Genomic DNA, 13,978 nt, shown 5'->3' with positions numbered 1-13,978 from the left:
CCTTTAGTTTACGCTGATTGGCTGGTTTTTGTTCAGGCGGCGCCGTGACTGGAGATTTAAAAAAAACTCTGATTTGGGGTTAAACTGCTTAAAAACGACGTATTTGCTGTTTATTGAAAAGCTATCTTTTTAAATACATTTACGATTAATGAAAATGCTTTATTTGACTGTCCCAATTGAGTATCCTTTCTGAGATTGATTAGCCTGATCAGCTAGCTTAAAGGTGAGCTAATGTTTGGTAACCACCAGCTGCATCTGACGCTTAGAGCAAAACCATAAGCCCTTTGTAAAGTTCACACGGAGTCGACTGCTACACTAAAAAACCACACACAAATAACATGGAAGCTGAATTACACTTTTTGCGGGACCAAGGTAAGAATTTAATTAAATTATGTCGCTAACTTGTCAATTTGATTCACAATTCAAACATTTGAGATGTTATTCCGACGTCTGTCACATACATAGACACATTAATTGTGCTTGTAAACAGCATCCCATACTTTTTTTTTTTTTTTTAGTCCAGAGGTTAAATTCTGTCCTGAGCCAATATCAACATGAACATAACCCTCAAGTCTTACCACAGGTATGATCCACTTTGAGTTGCAGCTCAAAATGGTGAAATCTCATCACGAGTAAATTGCTTGAATTCATTTAACTTGAAATGCAAATATCTATGTTTAGGTTGAAGTGGAACCACAAGCACAACCCGCAACCCCTTGGATTACTGACAGAAGGTTTGGCTTTACGTTGGTCAAGATTTGATTTAGTTGCTCTTTAATGTACTCCTCATACAATCTTAAACATTGCAGTATAATGGCTCCCTTGATTGATGAATATGATCGTCACATAAAGGAAATGATGGAAGAGTTACAGAAATACCAGGTACACTTAGTGTATTTAACTGTAACAACATATGCTTATTTAATCTTTAATGCATTTTTCCTGTCTCATTTACAGGGACAAATGGCAGACATAAAAGTCAAGCTGGACAGAGTTGTCAAGGAGAATGAAAGGTATGCTTGTGTCAGCCCTTTACCCAATAAACTTCAAACTTCAATTTGTAATTGGCAATCAAGATACGATAATGCCATTAATGCCATTAGCTAGGCATTGATTTATTAAATCAGGGAGTTTTCTCCTTGAATTTTATAGCCTACTACAGTTGACATAGATGAATTAATTTACAAAATGAATTAGATATTATATGGTTTAGTATATTACTATTCATCAGTGAGGGAAGCTGTGGTCTTTTAGTCTTGACAAAGGTCATGTTCATTTGTTAGTGACCTTCCACTTGCCTATGTGTTAATTAAAATCACCTCTCAAAATGGAATGACTATGGCATTAGCGAGCCAGGCTCTTATTATCTTGTTGATATTCAAGAATAGATGACAGCTGACAAAATTGAATTCTATTTGTAGTCTATACAGGGCTCTATTTAAAAAATGTCCTTTTAAACTCCCACTGTTTTAAGGCTGCACACTGAGCTTAGAGAGTCAGTAGAGAGACAATTACATGCCATCCCAGTGCCTTCAGCAACAAAGGGCAGTGCAGTGGAGGAGGACATCATCATCAAAAATCTCCAGGAGCAGATACAGCTGTCTGAACAAGTTTTTATTAGAATTTACAATCTTTCTTTTTTCAGCAACACAAAGTTCATTAATATATTTTAATAATTAGGAGTGAGAGCAGGCCATGGAGTTGTGACAAACAACGTCTCAGGAGCTAGATCGTCTTCAGCAGATCTACCAGAAGTCTGTGTCTGACACACAGATGCATGATGCCCAGAAGAAGCAGCTCACAGTTGAGTAATTATTGTCTCCCACCTACCACTAGATGGAGCCATTACCATTAAAATGCTCTCTCAGTAGCCAGCTATCTTTCGTTGTTCAGAGACTTATTATAAACAGCTAAATTTTATCTAAGATATTTTTTTTCATAATAGGATCAGCTTGTTCAGTTACAGCAACAAGCACAAAAGCTCCTTGTGGACAATCAGAAGCTAGAAATGGTAAGTGTTGGTTGATTAAAAGATTATTACATTATTATCTTCTATTTTAATTGTGGGATCAAATTGTCTCACAACTGAAATATCTTCTGCAACTTCTGTAAATTGCTTAGAGTCTCTTATTCCCTTTGTAACTCTGCGTTATCTACTCTGGCTGTGTTGTAGTTTGTTTGCTCATTTTAGTCTATGCCGTTTTTCAAAGGACATGCACATACACACGCAGTGACATGTTAGCCGGGTCCTACACCTCAGAAACAATGAGGAGTAATACTATAGCTCTCTGATGAATATTTAATGTGGGCCGGCCTTGAGCTTTCCCTCAGCCTTTGGTATATTTGAGACTGTGTTTGTGGACAGATGGAAGGGCTTACTAGAAGTTGTGTACTTGAAAAATAGTTTAAACAAGCGAACATTATCTATCTACATAGAATTTGAAGATATGCCCCACAAATGGAACTCCTGTCTTTCTTGCCACACACAGACCAACCAGCAGTTTCTGAAGACATTAACTGAGCAGACAACTGAGATGGAGGAGCTACAAAGTTACAACAGGTAATTATAATTTTACAATTTGATGGAAAAAAGATACTGACATGGTAAATATGTGAAGCATGTTCCTGTCTTGTTTTGTAGGCAGTCTAAGGCTGAACTGCGGACAGCCACAGTCAAAGTAAATGAGATGACCAAATTATTGCAAAATCTCCAGGAACAGATGCAGAGACGGGTGAGTGGTCAAATTGGGCAAAGTGGATTAATTAAATAAACTGGAATTGACCAAGACACTCTGCATGTGCTCAGGAAGAAGATGTAGCCGAGGCTCAGGGTCGAGAGAATGCAGCTGACAGAAGACTGCAGCAGCTTCAGTCTGCCTTGGGCCATCTACAGTCCAGGTGAGAGGATGTTTTACAGTTAACAGGCATTGTGCATTACATTATTCATTCATTCAGTCTTTATAAAGGTCACAAGAGTGCAAAATTATGGTCCATAGTTAAAATAATTCTCAATGTGCTCTTTGCATGTTTAGTATTACATGACAGTGATGTTCGTTTTGTCTTACTAGATTAAATGCTGCAACACAGGAAGCAGAAAGTGTTCGTAGAGAGCAAAGTGTTTATGAGAAGAAGGTTGGGGAGCTCCAGACCCGTTGCACCACTTTAGAGGAAGAGAAATATGCAGCTCTTACCAAGGTCCGAGAAAGCATTCAGGCAGCAGAGGAGGGTGCGCTGCAAAAAGAGCAGGTACATCATTCTGTTAAGAAGAAGAGTATCTGGGCAAATGCATCTCTGTCATTTTGGTTCAAATTTTCTGACAATGTACTTCTGTCTGTTCCTTTTTCCCTCAAGGCCCTGTTAAGAGAAAAACAAAAAACAGAGGAACTGGAAAAGACAAAGGAGACTATAAAGCAGTTGATCCAAGATGCCGCTGTCCGTACGAGAAAAGAGGTAAGTCCTCCAACCCCAGAAATATTACTGTGAAAAATAATTTTTAAAGGTAATCTATAGGCAAAAGACAAATCAGACCTGGACGACTGAGGGATTACACAGACAAAGCTAATCTATATTTTATTATCAACAGGTTGAGAATGTTCGGAAACAGTGCAGTTTTCAAATTCTCAGGATGACAGAGGAGCTGTCTGCTTTACAGCTAGTAAGAGTCTCTTGAAATTAAGTGGTTGTCACACCAAAATTAGCTTCCTTACATTTTTCCTTTGTCACTTCAGGAATGTGCAGATAAACAATCATAAATTGAAAGGTCCCTTCGAGAGAGAAAAGCTGTAGAGGAAGAACTGGAGAAGGTTGTTTACAGCAAAAACAGTAGTAAAAAAAAATAATAGTAAAAGTAATTTTGCTATGAATTCTGTGTTTTAGGTGTACAAAGAGGGATGGGCGGAGCCAGAGTTAAAAAAGATAGAGGCTCTTCACCACAGGTGTCTGGAGGCTGAGAGAAGGAGAGAAGACATTAATCTCACTCTGCAAAGCACTCAGAGCAAACTGAAGTAGATGGAAATGGAGTAAGTGGCCTATCCCAGTTTCAGTTCTCACTCCTCTTGGAACAGTAAGGTGACAGCGGGAGTGGTGCCAGCACACTTCCATCTGCTACTATTAATGATGTTAGCATGGAAACATCATGTTATCTCCTCTGCATCTGCCCAGCTCACCCTTCCCTTTTGATGTGTTTATCATTCTACAGCTACAGCGAAGAACTGTCCCGGTGCCAAGAGGAAGTACGGCGTCTGCAAAACTCTTTGACTACAGCCAGGGAGGAGTGTGTGAGCATCAGTGAGGAGCGCCTTAAGCTGCAACAGGAAAACATTCAGCTCCGCAAAGACATGGATGATTTGAGAAAATCAAACTTGATTGATCAAAAGAAAGCCAAGCAATGGGTAATGGTTATTACCATCAATTTGAAATGAGAAGCTGTGATTATTTCAAATGATCAAACTATTTACTATTTCAGATGTCACAATTGGAACAGGAGTTTTGCTTGAAAGAGCGAGAACTGGATGCTCAGATTCGTGAGTTGGAAGAAACGGGAAAAAGAAAACTACTCAGCGCTGGAAAGAAAAGGCCAAAAAGCTGATCCAGGACTTTGAGACTAAAATAATGAGCCACAAGTAAAGAAACAACAAAGTTAGACTTTCAGTGCGATTCACGTCAATATGTTATGCATAGTATTTTGTTTTTCAAGGTCAGAGCTGAATCGTCAGAAGCAACGTTCACATGAGCTTGAATTGCAGCTTGAGACTGATCGTGCCACTATTGCGGAGGTCAGTTTAAAATCAAATCATCCTAAGTCCCTATGCAAGGTATATTCTTGCTATGTAATGTATTTCAGTATGAACGACAGCTAGCAGAGTATAAGGAGAAGTCCAGCCGTCTTCAGCTACGCCTCACACAAGCTGAACAAAAAGCAACCGCAGCTACACATCAGGTCTCTATGAAATTTGACACCGAGTTTGAAGTACAAAACAGTCCCATCACATACTCATAACATTCTGTTTTTTCCTCCCTGTAGTTGAATATGATTGCATCACAACAGAGATGATATGAGGACAACTGACAACACCACCTCGAATAGCTTTTTAAAAAAATGTTAATACTAAATATAATTGAATTTTTCCACTGTTACTTTGAGGAGGTGATGCCTCGTTCTAATGTCTAATGTTTACAGAATACATTTTTGTAATGGAATTGTGAATTGAATTATTCATGAATTAAATTCTTTTTTTTCTACATTCATGTTTTCATGATTACCGGTACATTAAACCCTACATCTTTGTTCATGGTAATTGATCTGTTAAATGTCGCGCTCCATGGCCAACATGCCCTTGTTTAGTTGCGTTGCATGCCGGGAAACCAGTTTTGTTGCTAGGAAACCATTAACTTCGCTACACGGAGTTGAGGCAAATGAAATGAACGGCACAGCGCAACAGCAAAGTTAATTTTAGGGCGGTAAGAAAGAAATGTAATTGAGTATTTCTTACATCTGTTCTTTATAGTGGAAAGGTTTGTCATGGGGGCATAAACACGTGCTGTCTATGTCCGGAGAACTTTTTGACGGTGTAACCTGCTGTGGTGCGGCCATGACTGTATAATATGACGTTGGTTTGGTCGTATCGCCTTTAGTTTCATCCATAGATTCTTTTTGAATGCAGTTTATGATTAAAGGTAAGTGATGTGTTTGAGGCTATAGACCAGGGGTCACAAATAAAATATCACTGAGGTCCGAATTTAAAAAAAATCGACAAGTGAAGGTCCGAAGCTTCCGTTTTATTTTTAGTTCCAATTTTAACAGCTGTAACGATAACACAGTTTTTAAGTTGTGCATTTAACTATGAAAATAAATTGCATGTTTATTTCAAAGTAAAACAAAAACATGCTTTTTGACTGGAATGTAAAACAAAATTTTAAAAACTGCTTTTACAAAAACTACACAACACTGAACATTGATAAATAATTTGAACTAACATAGCATTTTACTTTTTCTGAGAGAAGTAAGCTCTTTGTTGCTTTGCAAGCATTCTAAATCTAGGGCTGAATGCTGTTAAAGCCATCCTCAAGCACATGTGAAGGTGGTCATTGGTGAGCCTGGAACGGTATTTGTTTTTGATGATGTTCATTTTGGAGAAAGCAGCTTCACAGCAGTATGTTGAACCAAACATACACAATATGTACAGGGCTACATTCTTTAGTGTTGGGAAAGATGTCTCTGAAACTAACCGGATCCAGAAAGATTCAGCATCTCTTTCACTAACTTGCTCTTTCAGCACCACATTTGACTGAAGATCTGCAAGTTCCATCTGAAGAAATCCTGCATTTGCCCATATGACTGTCATTGGCTTCTCTGGAAAACCTCCTTATGTCAGTAAGGACCTCCTTATGCTTAACTATGAAAGATTTTGAATGAAGACAGTAAGATGCTCTCCAAGGTTGAAACTGTCAAATCGTTTCCAAAATTGGCAATGAGTATCTCAACAAAATGTTGAAAGCTGGACTTCTCTCCCTCAACTTGTTCCTTGACAGTTGAGAAGTGAGTGCAGTCTCCCTGCAGGGCTTCCCTGAACAGCTCCAGCTTTCTTTGGAATGCACGGATAGCTGCCATTAGATCACAGACAGAATTGCCTTTGCCTTGTACTTTTAAGTTAAGTTGATTCAGGTGTGATGTGATATCAACCAAGAAAGCTACACAGTCCATTTTTTTTGTCATCCAAGAACATCTGAAATTGTGTTGCTCTTTGGCTCTTCAGCTGCCCTAAGAAAGCTGTGATTTTCTTTCGAACTGACCAAAAGCGCCCCAAAACCCTGCCTTTGCTGAGCCATCTCACATTGTTGTACAAAAGAAGGTCCTTAGCATTTGCCTCAACTTCTCTGAGTAGGTGATGTTGGGGGGATGAAGATGCTCTGAGGAAGTTTATCATTCTCATCTTTTTGTTCATCACTTCAGCATACTGATCTGAGAGTATGGCACATAAGACAGACTGGTGTATTATGCAGTGATAAGAGATGAGTTCAGGGTGCTCCTCTTTCATTCTAGCCACCATCTGTAGTTATTGAAACTACTTTTTTCAGGTCTATTCCCCTTTTTGTTAGAAGCTCCTTTATGGCTAGGTAGATATCCTCACCTCTTGTATTGCTCTCCAGAGATACCAGTCCCAGCAGATCTTCACAGATCCTCTTTTCATCTTTGTTAAAGAATCTTACAAAAACTGAAAGCTGTGCATTGTCTGTAATATCAGTAGATTCATCTACTGCTAAACTTATGCATTCTGACTTCTGAATGGTTTCATCAAGCTGGGCCAGAACATCTTTTGCTATATCTCAGATTTATTTGTGGCTGATGATGCTGACAGTGGGACTTGACTTATTTTTTCACAAATCTCTTCTTTTTGCTTTCCGTCAAATAAGGTTTCAGCAACTGCAGTCATGCAGTTTTTGACAATCACTCCGTCACTGAATGGCTTTTTATGTTGACCCAAAATCCACACAACTCGAAGAGAACACTCGGTAGCTCGTTGTTGTGCAGTGAATGAATTGACCATGATTCTGGTGGAACGATCATATCTTGCACGTAAATCGCTGATTTTTTGTGCCCGGATTGCAGATTCAGGCGGATAAGTTTGTGGAAATGCGCCGTGCTTAGTTTCAAAGTGCCGTTTAACATTGCCGCTTTTTACGAGAGCGACAGTTTCTGAACATATGAGACACACGGGTTTTGTACTGCCGTCTGGTAGGATGAACAAGTATTGATCAGTCCATTCTTCTTTAAAAGTTCTATTTTCCATGTCCTCCTTTCTTTTTTTGGAGCTTGTCATACCTTCTCCCCGTAAAGCTGAGCCGCTGCTGTCTGTGTGTGAATCTGCGCGTCTAAAAATAGATTACGGCACCTTCCCCAAATACACTGATCTCATTGGCCCGCACCGTGTGTGGCTCTCTTAAAAACTTTACCGTATCACTCCGCCTCATTCGGAGGAGACTCCGCTTTCTACCGCGGCGAAGGCTATAAGCTGCGCAAGATGGTTAGATAATGTGCGCATTATAAACTTTGAAATTCAACAGATATAGGCTAAAAAAGCTGGGACCGGAGTCCGCCTTCTTGTGACCAGGGCTATAGACTAATCCTTTTCGTAACTCCAAACCCAAAGTGCTGTACAGAGGCAATATAAACTGCAATCCTATAAAACAAAAGCAAAAACACAATAAAACAGTGCAATTCAAATGTCCCGCTCAGCTTGTGTTAAAAGCCAGTGCAAACAAATTACTTTTCAACAAAACAATTTAAAAAATTTAAAGATTGGGATGTTCTAATATCCAGAGTTAGACTGTTCCAGTCTGGGACCAGCTACAGCAAGTCCCCGCTAGTTTTTAAACAACATCCAAAATCATCTGGTCTGCTGATCTTAAAAATCTATATTTAAATTTTAGATTTTTTCAAAATGGTAATCCATCTGTCTTTATGCAGATTTTCATCAAAGGACAGAAACCATGTCTTCTCCTGGCATGAACCTAAAACCCGGTATGAAGCAGGGCATAAGCCACGAGGAGATTCTGAAGAAGATGTATGTTCCAGGATGGGACAGTGAGGGTCCTTCACAACAAGCACGGGCTCTGGCAGAGGCCATGGCCAAAGAGAGGGAAAGGCTTCAGCAGTTTGGAGAGAAGGCACGTCAAATGCGACTACTCTCCAAGAAAAATGGAGGTTCTGCCTCTGTCCGCTCCAGCACCCTCCCACCCCTCCCAACGGCAGACAGAAAACGTACTTCACAGCCCCCAGTATCTCTCAATCGCCCAGCCTCAGACGGCAAGTACAAAGGTAAGTCAAGTCCTAGTAAATTATTGTACTTTAACATAAAATATTGCTCCTTCATGATAAGTCTTTTTGATAACAGTTAACTACACCCAAACAATAAAGCACAAGAAAATACTTAATTCATAAACAAATAGGCTAATAAGAATTATTCAGGCTTGTAACTTATTTAGCCTAATATACTAACCATAGCTCCTAACCCCTTAATTAAGTAGTTACTAAGCCTGACTGATTATTCATAAACTATTGATAAACAACATGTTCATTATGATTGAATGATCGAGTTTGTTTTAAATTTTTTGTGAGTGTAGTTATTATATAGTATAAGTTATTATAAGTGTCTTTTTTGTCTGTGGCAAATAGAACCTCCTGCCAAACAACATCGGATAGCATCTTTACGACCTCCTGCTCGGCTACCTCCATTACAGGCACATTCAAAGGTCAGGGATTAGAGTAAATGTTCAGTTTTTATTATTTGTTTATTTAATTAAAAATACAGATCTAAAAACATTGAGAGATATAATATTGCATCCCCTCCTTGCTTTTCCCTTTTCTCTTTCCAATACAATTCAGCAGAAGTCAGGTATAAATAAGTTAACTCCTGAGCCCCCGAGACGGCCATTTCCCATTGGAAAAATGGACCCTACTTCTGAACCCATCATGCATGTCTACAGCAAAGACGAGTATTTGCTAATCAGCCACAAGGGTGTGCTTGCTGTGTGTGGAAGCAAAGTGGACTTAACATCTCTTGAGCAGTGGGAAGAAGAATACAACTCACACTGTAAGCTGATCCAAATCCCTTTCTTTGCCAACTTCAAATTGTTAAAGCCGTTCTATAGTTGGCGCCACAAAATCATTGACAAGAAGATGTATTTGGCTCAAGAACATCTGAGAGACCATTTATTCTTTGCTGATCCGGTTTGTAATTAAATGGCACATTCCCATGTGAGTTTAACAACTTGTTTTATCAATATCTCAATTTTGTGTATCATTATAGTCCCTTGGTCCAGCTCTACTAGACATCAGGAAACTATGTATCCAGATTGCTACCATAGGCCTGTTTCACCTGGATAAAAAACGGACCTACACTCTGAAAGAGTTTCAGGATTTCCAGTGTGAACAGCTACAGGAGGTGACATCACAATGTCTGGTTCATAAAAGCAATGTCTTCCAAAATCCTTATATGTGTATGTGTTTAAGGTGTGCCGTGATCTGGATAATTTTCATGGATTGGTAAAGGAGTTGGCTATAAGTGCTTGCCGAAACTCTTTCCTGCAGCTGAAGCCTTGTGATGACTATGGTGCGTAAGCTTTTATAAATGTAAGGCTCACAATGTGATGAAAGTAATTCAGTAATTGTATTTCACAGATAAAAATGATGAGAAAAGTCGAGGTTCTCTTGCAAACCGGTTACAAGGGTAAATATAATATAATATAATTTTGAAGTTTTCCCCGTATTAGGACCTCTTTTTAAAACACTTTAGTTGACGTTTCAAGTGTTCTAGGTGTTCTATTATGTACTTTTTTATTTTTCAGTTTTATCCATCTCATTGACCTCATACTTACCAACACTCTGCACATGTTGGTGGTACGTGGAGTGGAGAAAGTATTGATGGTATTTCAGGAGCAAGTTGAAAAAACACCCGATTCTTCACAAATACAAAATTCGAACATTCAGGTTAATGGTGCAACTAAGCCTTTAGCTAATGAGGATAAGAACAACACGGTATGACACTACAATGTTAATACAATGTTAATGTTAGTACTTTGTTCTCTATCCAAGTAATGTCCTGTCTTCATCAGACTGTTGATGCTGTCCAAGGGCAACCTGTTTTCATCACAGAGCTCAAACTTTCTCTGGATAAATTGCATTATGCTCCATCAGAGGAAGAATTTCAGGTATGTTTTTAAATAATCTTGTTGTTTTTTTTCTGTTTTTTTTTTTTTTTAATTGCGCCCATGTGTAATAATAACCTATTATTCTATCACAAGAGGGCTGTTGAGGAACTGATGGAGCAGTTTAAAGAGACTGTATTATCTGTGCGTACTCTTATGTCCGATCAAGACTTGGATAAATTCATAAATCTAACTGAAGGAAATAAGGTTACAATTCCTCATACCTCCTACACATACGTTCCATTCAGACTTGTTGTTTTTGATGAGACATTTTCATGCTAATTATATATAATTGTTTGTGATGAAAAGGAACAACCATGTCTTGAAGCCCTTCTAGACAGTGACAGCCACCTTCAACAAGTTATGTCAGAAATCAAGGTGCACTTTCTGTTTGTATATATGAATTACTTTATGTATGTTATAATGTGAATTTAAACATAACCATGCTTTACTATTCTGTTTAAATTTTAGATAGCAATACACTTTGCTTTTGATACTGCAAATGTTTATGCTCACACATTTGAGCACTTTCGGACATTCTACAAGGAAAACAAAAATTTAGATGCTCAAGCATTACGACAAAAAGAACATGGTAAAATGTCTAAGTAATCCTTGTTGTCACTCAATATTTACAAAACCTTCATGTAAGTTTTTGTCTTTTTAGGTTTGCTGTTTTTTGAAAAGGTATTAGCTCTATATCATAATCAGCACAATGAAGCCTTAATTATTCCACAGAAGAGGAGCCTTGGCTTACTGCTTGTTGACCAAACAGAACTCAAACAGAAACTCGTGCAGTCCCCTCTTCATTGTTTAGAGGTAAGAAGGAGAGAATATTTTAGCCTGTATCATAGTATTTGCAAACCTTTTTTTTTTTTTGCAAACTTAATTCTGTTCTAGGTCATCGATGAGCTCCTGACCAGACTTGCTAAGCGGAAGGTAGACACTGCTCTTGCAGAGACTATTGACGCTCAAGTGAAGCTGGAATTTAGCCCATCAACCACTGCTGAATTAGCCAACTACCTTATTTTCTTGGACCAAATACAAGAGAGAGTAAGTAAATTTACTTCCTCAGTTTAATAAAATAGTTTAAAATAACAATAGCAAAGATGTTTTTTATTATTATCTGCCACCAGATCCATGGATTAGCAGAAGAGGAAGAAGCAATCAGTCAGCTGTACAATCTGATTAGCAATTACTCAATTGTAACACCACCTGAAGATCCCTTTGTGTTTGCCTCATTAAAACCTGCTATTAGCTCATTGGAAGTGAACATTCACGATGCATCTTGGGCCAAAAAGGACATAACGGAAAAATTCAACTCTTCACTAAAGAAGGATATGAACGATCTGAAACAAGAAATTATGAAAATTGATCATAAATCACAGGTAGTTACAACAATATTTTTTATTGTTAGCCTTTTGACTTATTTTGAACTTAAAATTTGTATTTATTTTTTATTTTATCTGAATTTCATACACAGGACAAACAAATACTGGATATCAATTCAGATCCTGCCAAAGTGCGGCTGCTTTTGGGTGAAATCCAGATTTCTGTAGATGAGCTTCGTGCCCAAGCAGCCACTTATATGTCCTACCAGAAACGATTTAATGTAAAATGTTATTCTGTTATTATCTGCACCATACCAGCCGATTAGACCATTACATTCTTCTTTATGAATAAACAGGTGGAGGTGAAGTTTGAGTCTTTGGACATGTTGACCACAGAGGTTCGGCTGAAGCACCTGCTGTGGGACTCTTTGGAGGAATGGCAGACTTTACAGGAAAAATGGCGAAAGGTACGGAGCAATATATTGTAGCAAATAATCATTGCATTACTACACCGAATTGATCTTAATTATTAATTCATAATTTTATTTGTATTTGAACATGCATATTGCTTTTTTTTTTTTTTTTGCATGAAACCTTTGAAACACTTCTCACTGTTTACACCCAGAGCTTGCTTTTGGAGCTGGACCTGGAGCTGTTAGCAGCACAGGTTACCAAATACACTAAATATGCAAGCCAGCTGGAGAAGGGGCTGCCATGTAACAATTTAGTCCCAACTTTTAAGGAGAAAGTGGAAGTGATGAAGTCTAGGGTGAGTAAAACATGATCTGATTAACAGCATGGCATTAAAAATGTAACAAAACCGAATATCTGCACTTTAGCTTCCTGTGATAACTGATCTCCGTAACCCATGTATAAAAGCTGAACATTGGAAAGCTCTGGGGTATATTGTGGGACAAAATCTGGAGGTGGAGAAGCTTACTATTGCAGAATTAGAGGAGCTTGATCTATTTAACTATGGGACAGAGATACAAGAGGTAATGCATTTTAAATACTTTTATTTTAGTTTTTTAGATTTTCCTGAAATTGAAACTCATTCTCGACTACTTAAGAAGAGTACGAGCAATACCACCCCAAAAACGGATTCCTTTCTTTCATTTTCAGATTTCAGGGCAAGCTTCAGGAGAGGCCTCTGTTGAGACCTTAATTCAAAAGGTATGGCATTTCCTTCATTATTTCTTCTATACAGTACATGTTAAATCTCTCTTATTAAAAATCCACAGGTGGAGGATATTTGGAAAAATACAGAATTCACTGTTCTGTCTCATGGCGACTCCAAAGGAGTTTTTATCTTAGGTGGAACTGATGATATACAGGTACCTACACATGCATTATGTTTTTAAACTAAAGTTGTTTTTTTTTGTTTTTTTGTTTTTTTATTTCTATGTGTTTTTTGTTTTATTTCAAAGATGGTCCTGGATGACAGCATTATCAATGTTGGGACAGCTGCATCATCTCGCTATGTGAGTCGTATCAAGTCCAGGGTGGAGGAGCTGCTGAGACAGTTGCATCTTTTCAATCAAACCCTGGTAAAATCAATTATATCTAGCATGTTCAACTAAAGATTCCTTTTTGATATTTTTAAGTGAGATGTACACAGCCAGGTCTAATATATCTCGGATTGTATGTTACGTTAAAAAAAAATCCACACATGGTCCCAGTTATACTTCACTTCTTACATTTTTTCTTTATTATAGGATGAGTGGCTCACATGCCAAAGAAATTGGCTGTATCTGGAGAGTATATTTTTAGACCCAGACATAAAGAGGCAGCTCCCTTCAGAATCTAAGATGTTTCTCAAAGTGGACAAGTCTTGGAAGATGATTATGGCAAAGGTAAAAAAGATGCCTAACGCCCTGAGAGCAGCAACCCAGCCTCGTGAGTAACTGTTAGGAGTACATAGTAATTCAATACAAAGAAGTTAA

At 38.2% G+C, this 13,978-nt stretch overlaps 1 protein-coding gene and 1 pseudogene across 1 annotated transcript in view; both read left to right on the top strand.

The window, feature by feature from the left end:
- Positions 1-321: 321 nt before the first annotated feature.
- Positions 322-5,077, top strand: LOC117393962 (sodium channel and clathrin linker 1-like; annotated as a pseudogene).
- A 6,863-nt stretch (positions 5,078-11,940) lies between these two features.
- dnah6 (dynein, axonemal, heavy chain 6) overlaps positions 11,941-13,978 on the top strand; it is a 32,212-nt gene continuing 30,174 nt past the window's right edge. Inside the window, exons 1-9 of the mRNA XM_055227033.1 lie at positions 11,941-12,092; positions 12,188-12,316; positions 12,392-12,502; positions 12,661-12,804; positions 12,875-13,030; positions 13,158-13,208; positions 13,277-13,369; positions 13,463-13,582; positions 13,751-13,931. Coding sequence (XP_055083008.1) covers positions 12,045-12,092; positions 12,188-12,316; positions 12,392-12,502; positions 12,661-12,804; positions 12,875-13,030; positions 13,158-13,208; positions 13,277-13,369; positions 13,463-13,582; positions 13,751-13,931 — 1,033 coding nt within the window. The 5' untranslated portion in view covers positions 11,941-12,044. The remainder of the gene's footprint in view (positions 12,093-12,187; positions 12,317-12,391; positions 12,503-12,660; positions 12,805-12,874; positions 13,031-13,157; positions 13,209-13,276; positions 13,370-13,462; positions 13,583-13,750; positions 13,932-13,978) is intronic.

Source organism: Periophthalmus magnuspinnatus, chromosome 1 (genome assembly GCF_009829125.3).
Source record: "Periophthalmus magnuspinnatus isolate fPerMag1 chromosome 1, fPerMag1.2.pri, whole genome shotgun sequence".
Taxonomy (NCBI): domain Eukaryota; kingdom Metazoa; phylum Chordata; class Actinopteri; order Gobiiformes; family Gobiidae; genus Periophthalmus; species Periophthalmus magnuspinnatus.
This window is presented reverse-complemented; position numbering and strand designations above follow the sequence as displayed.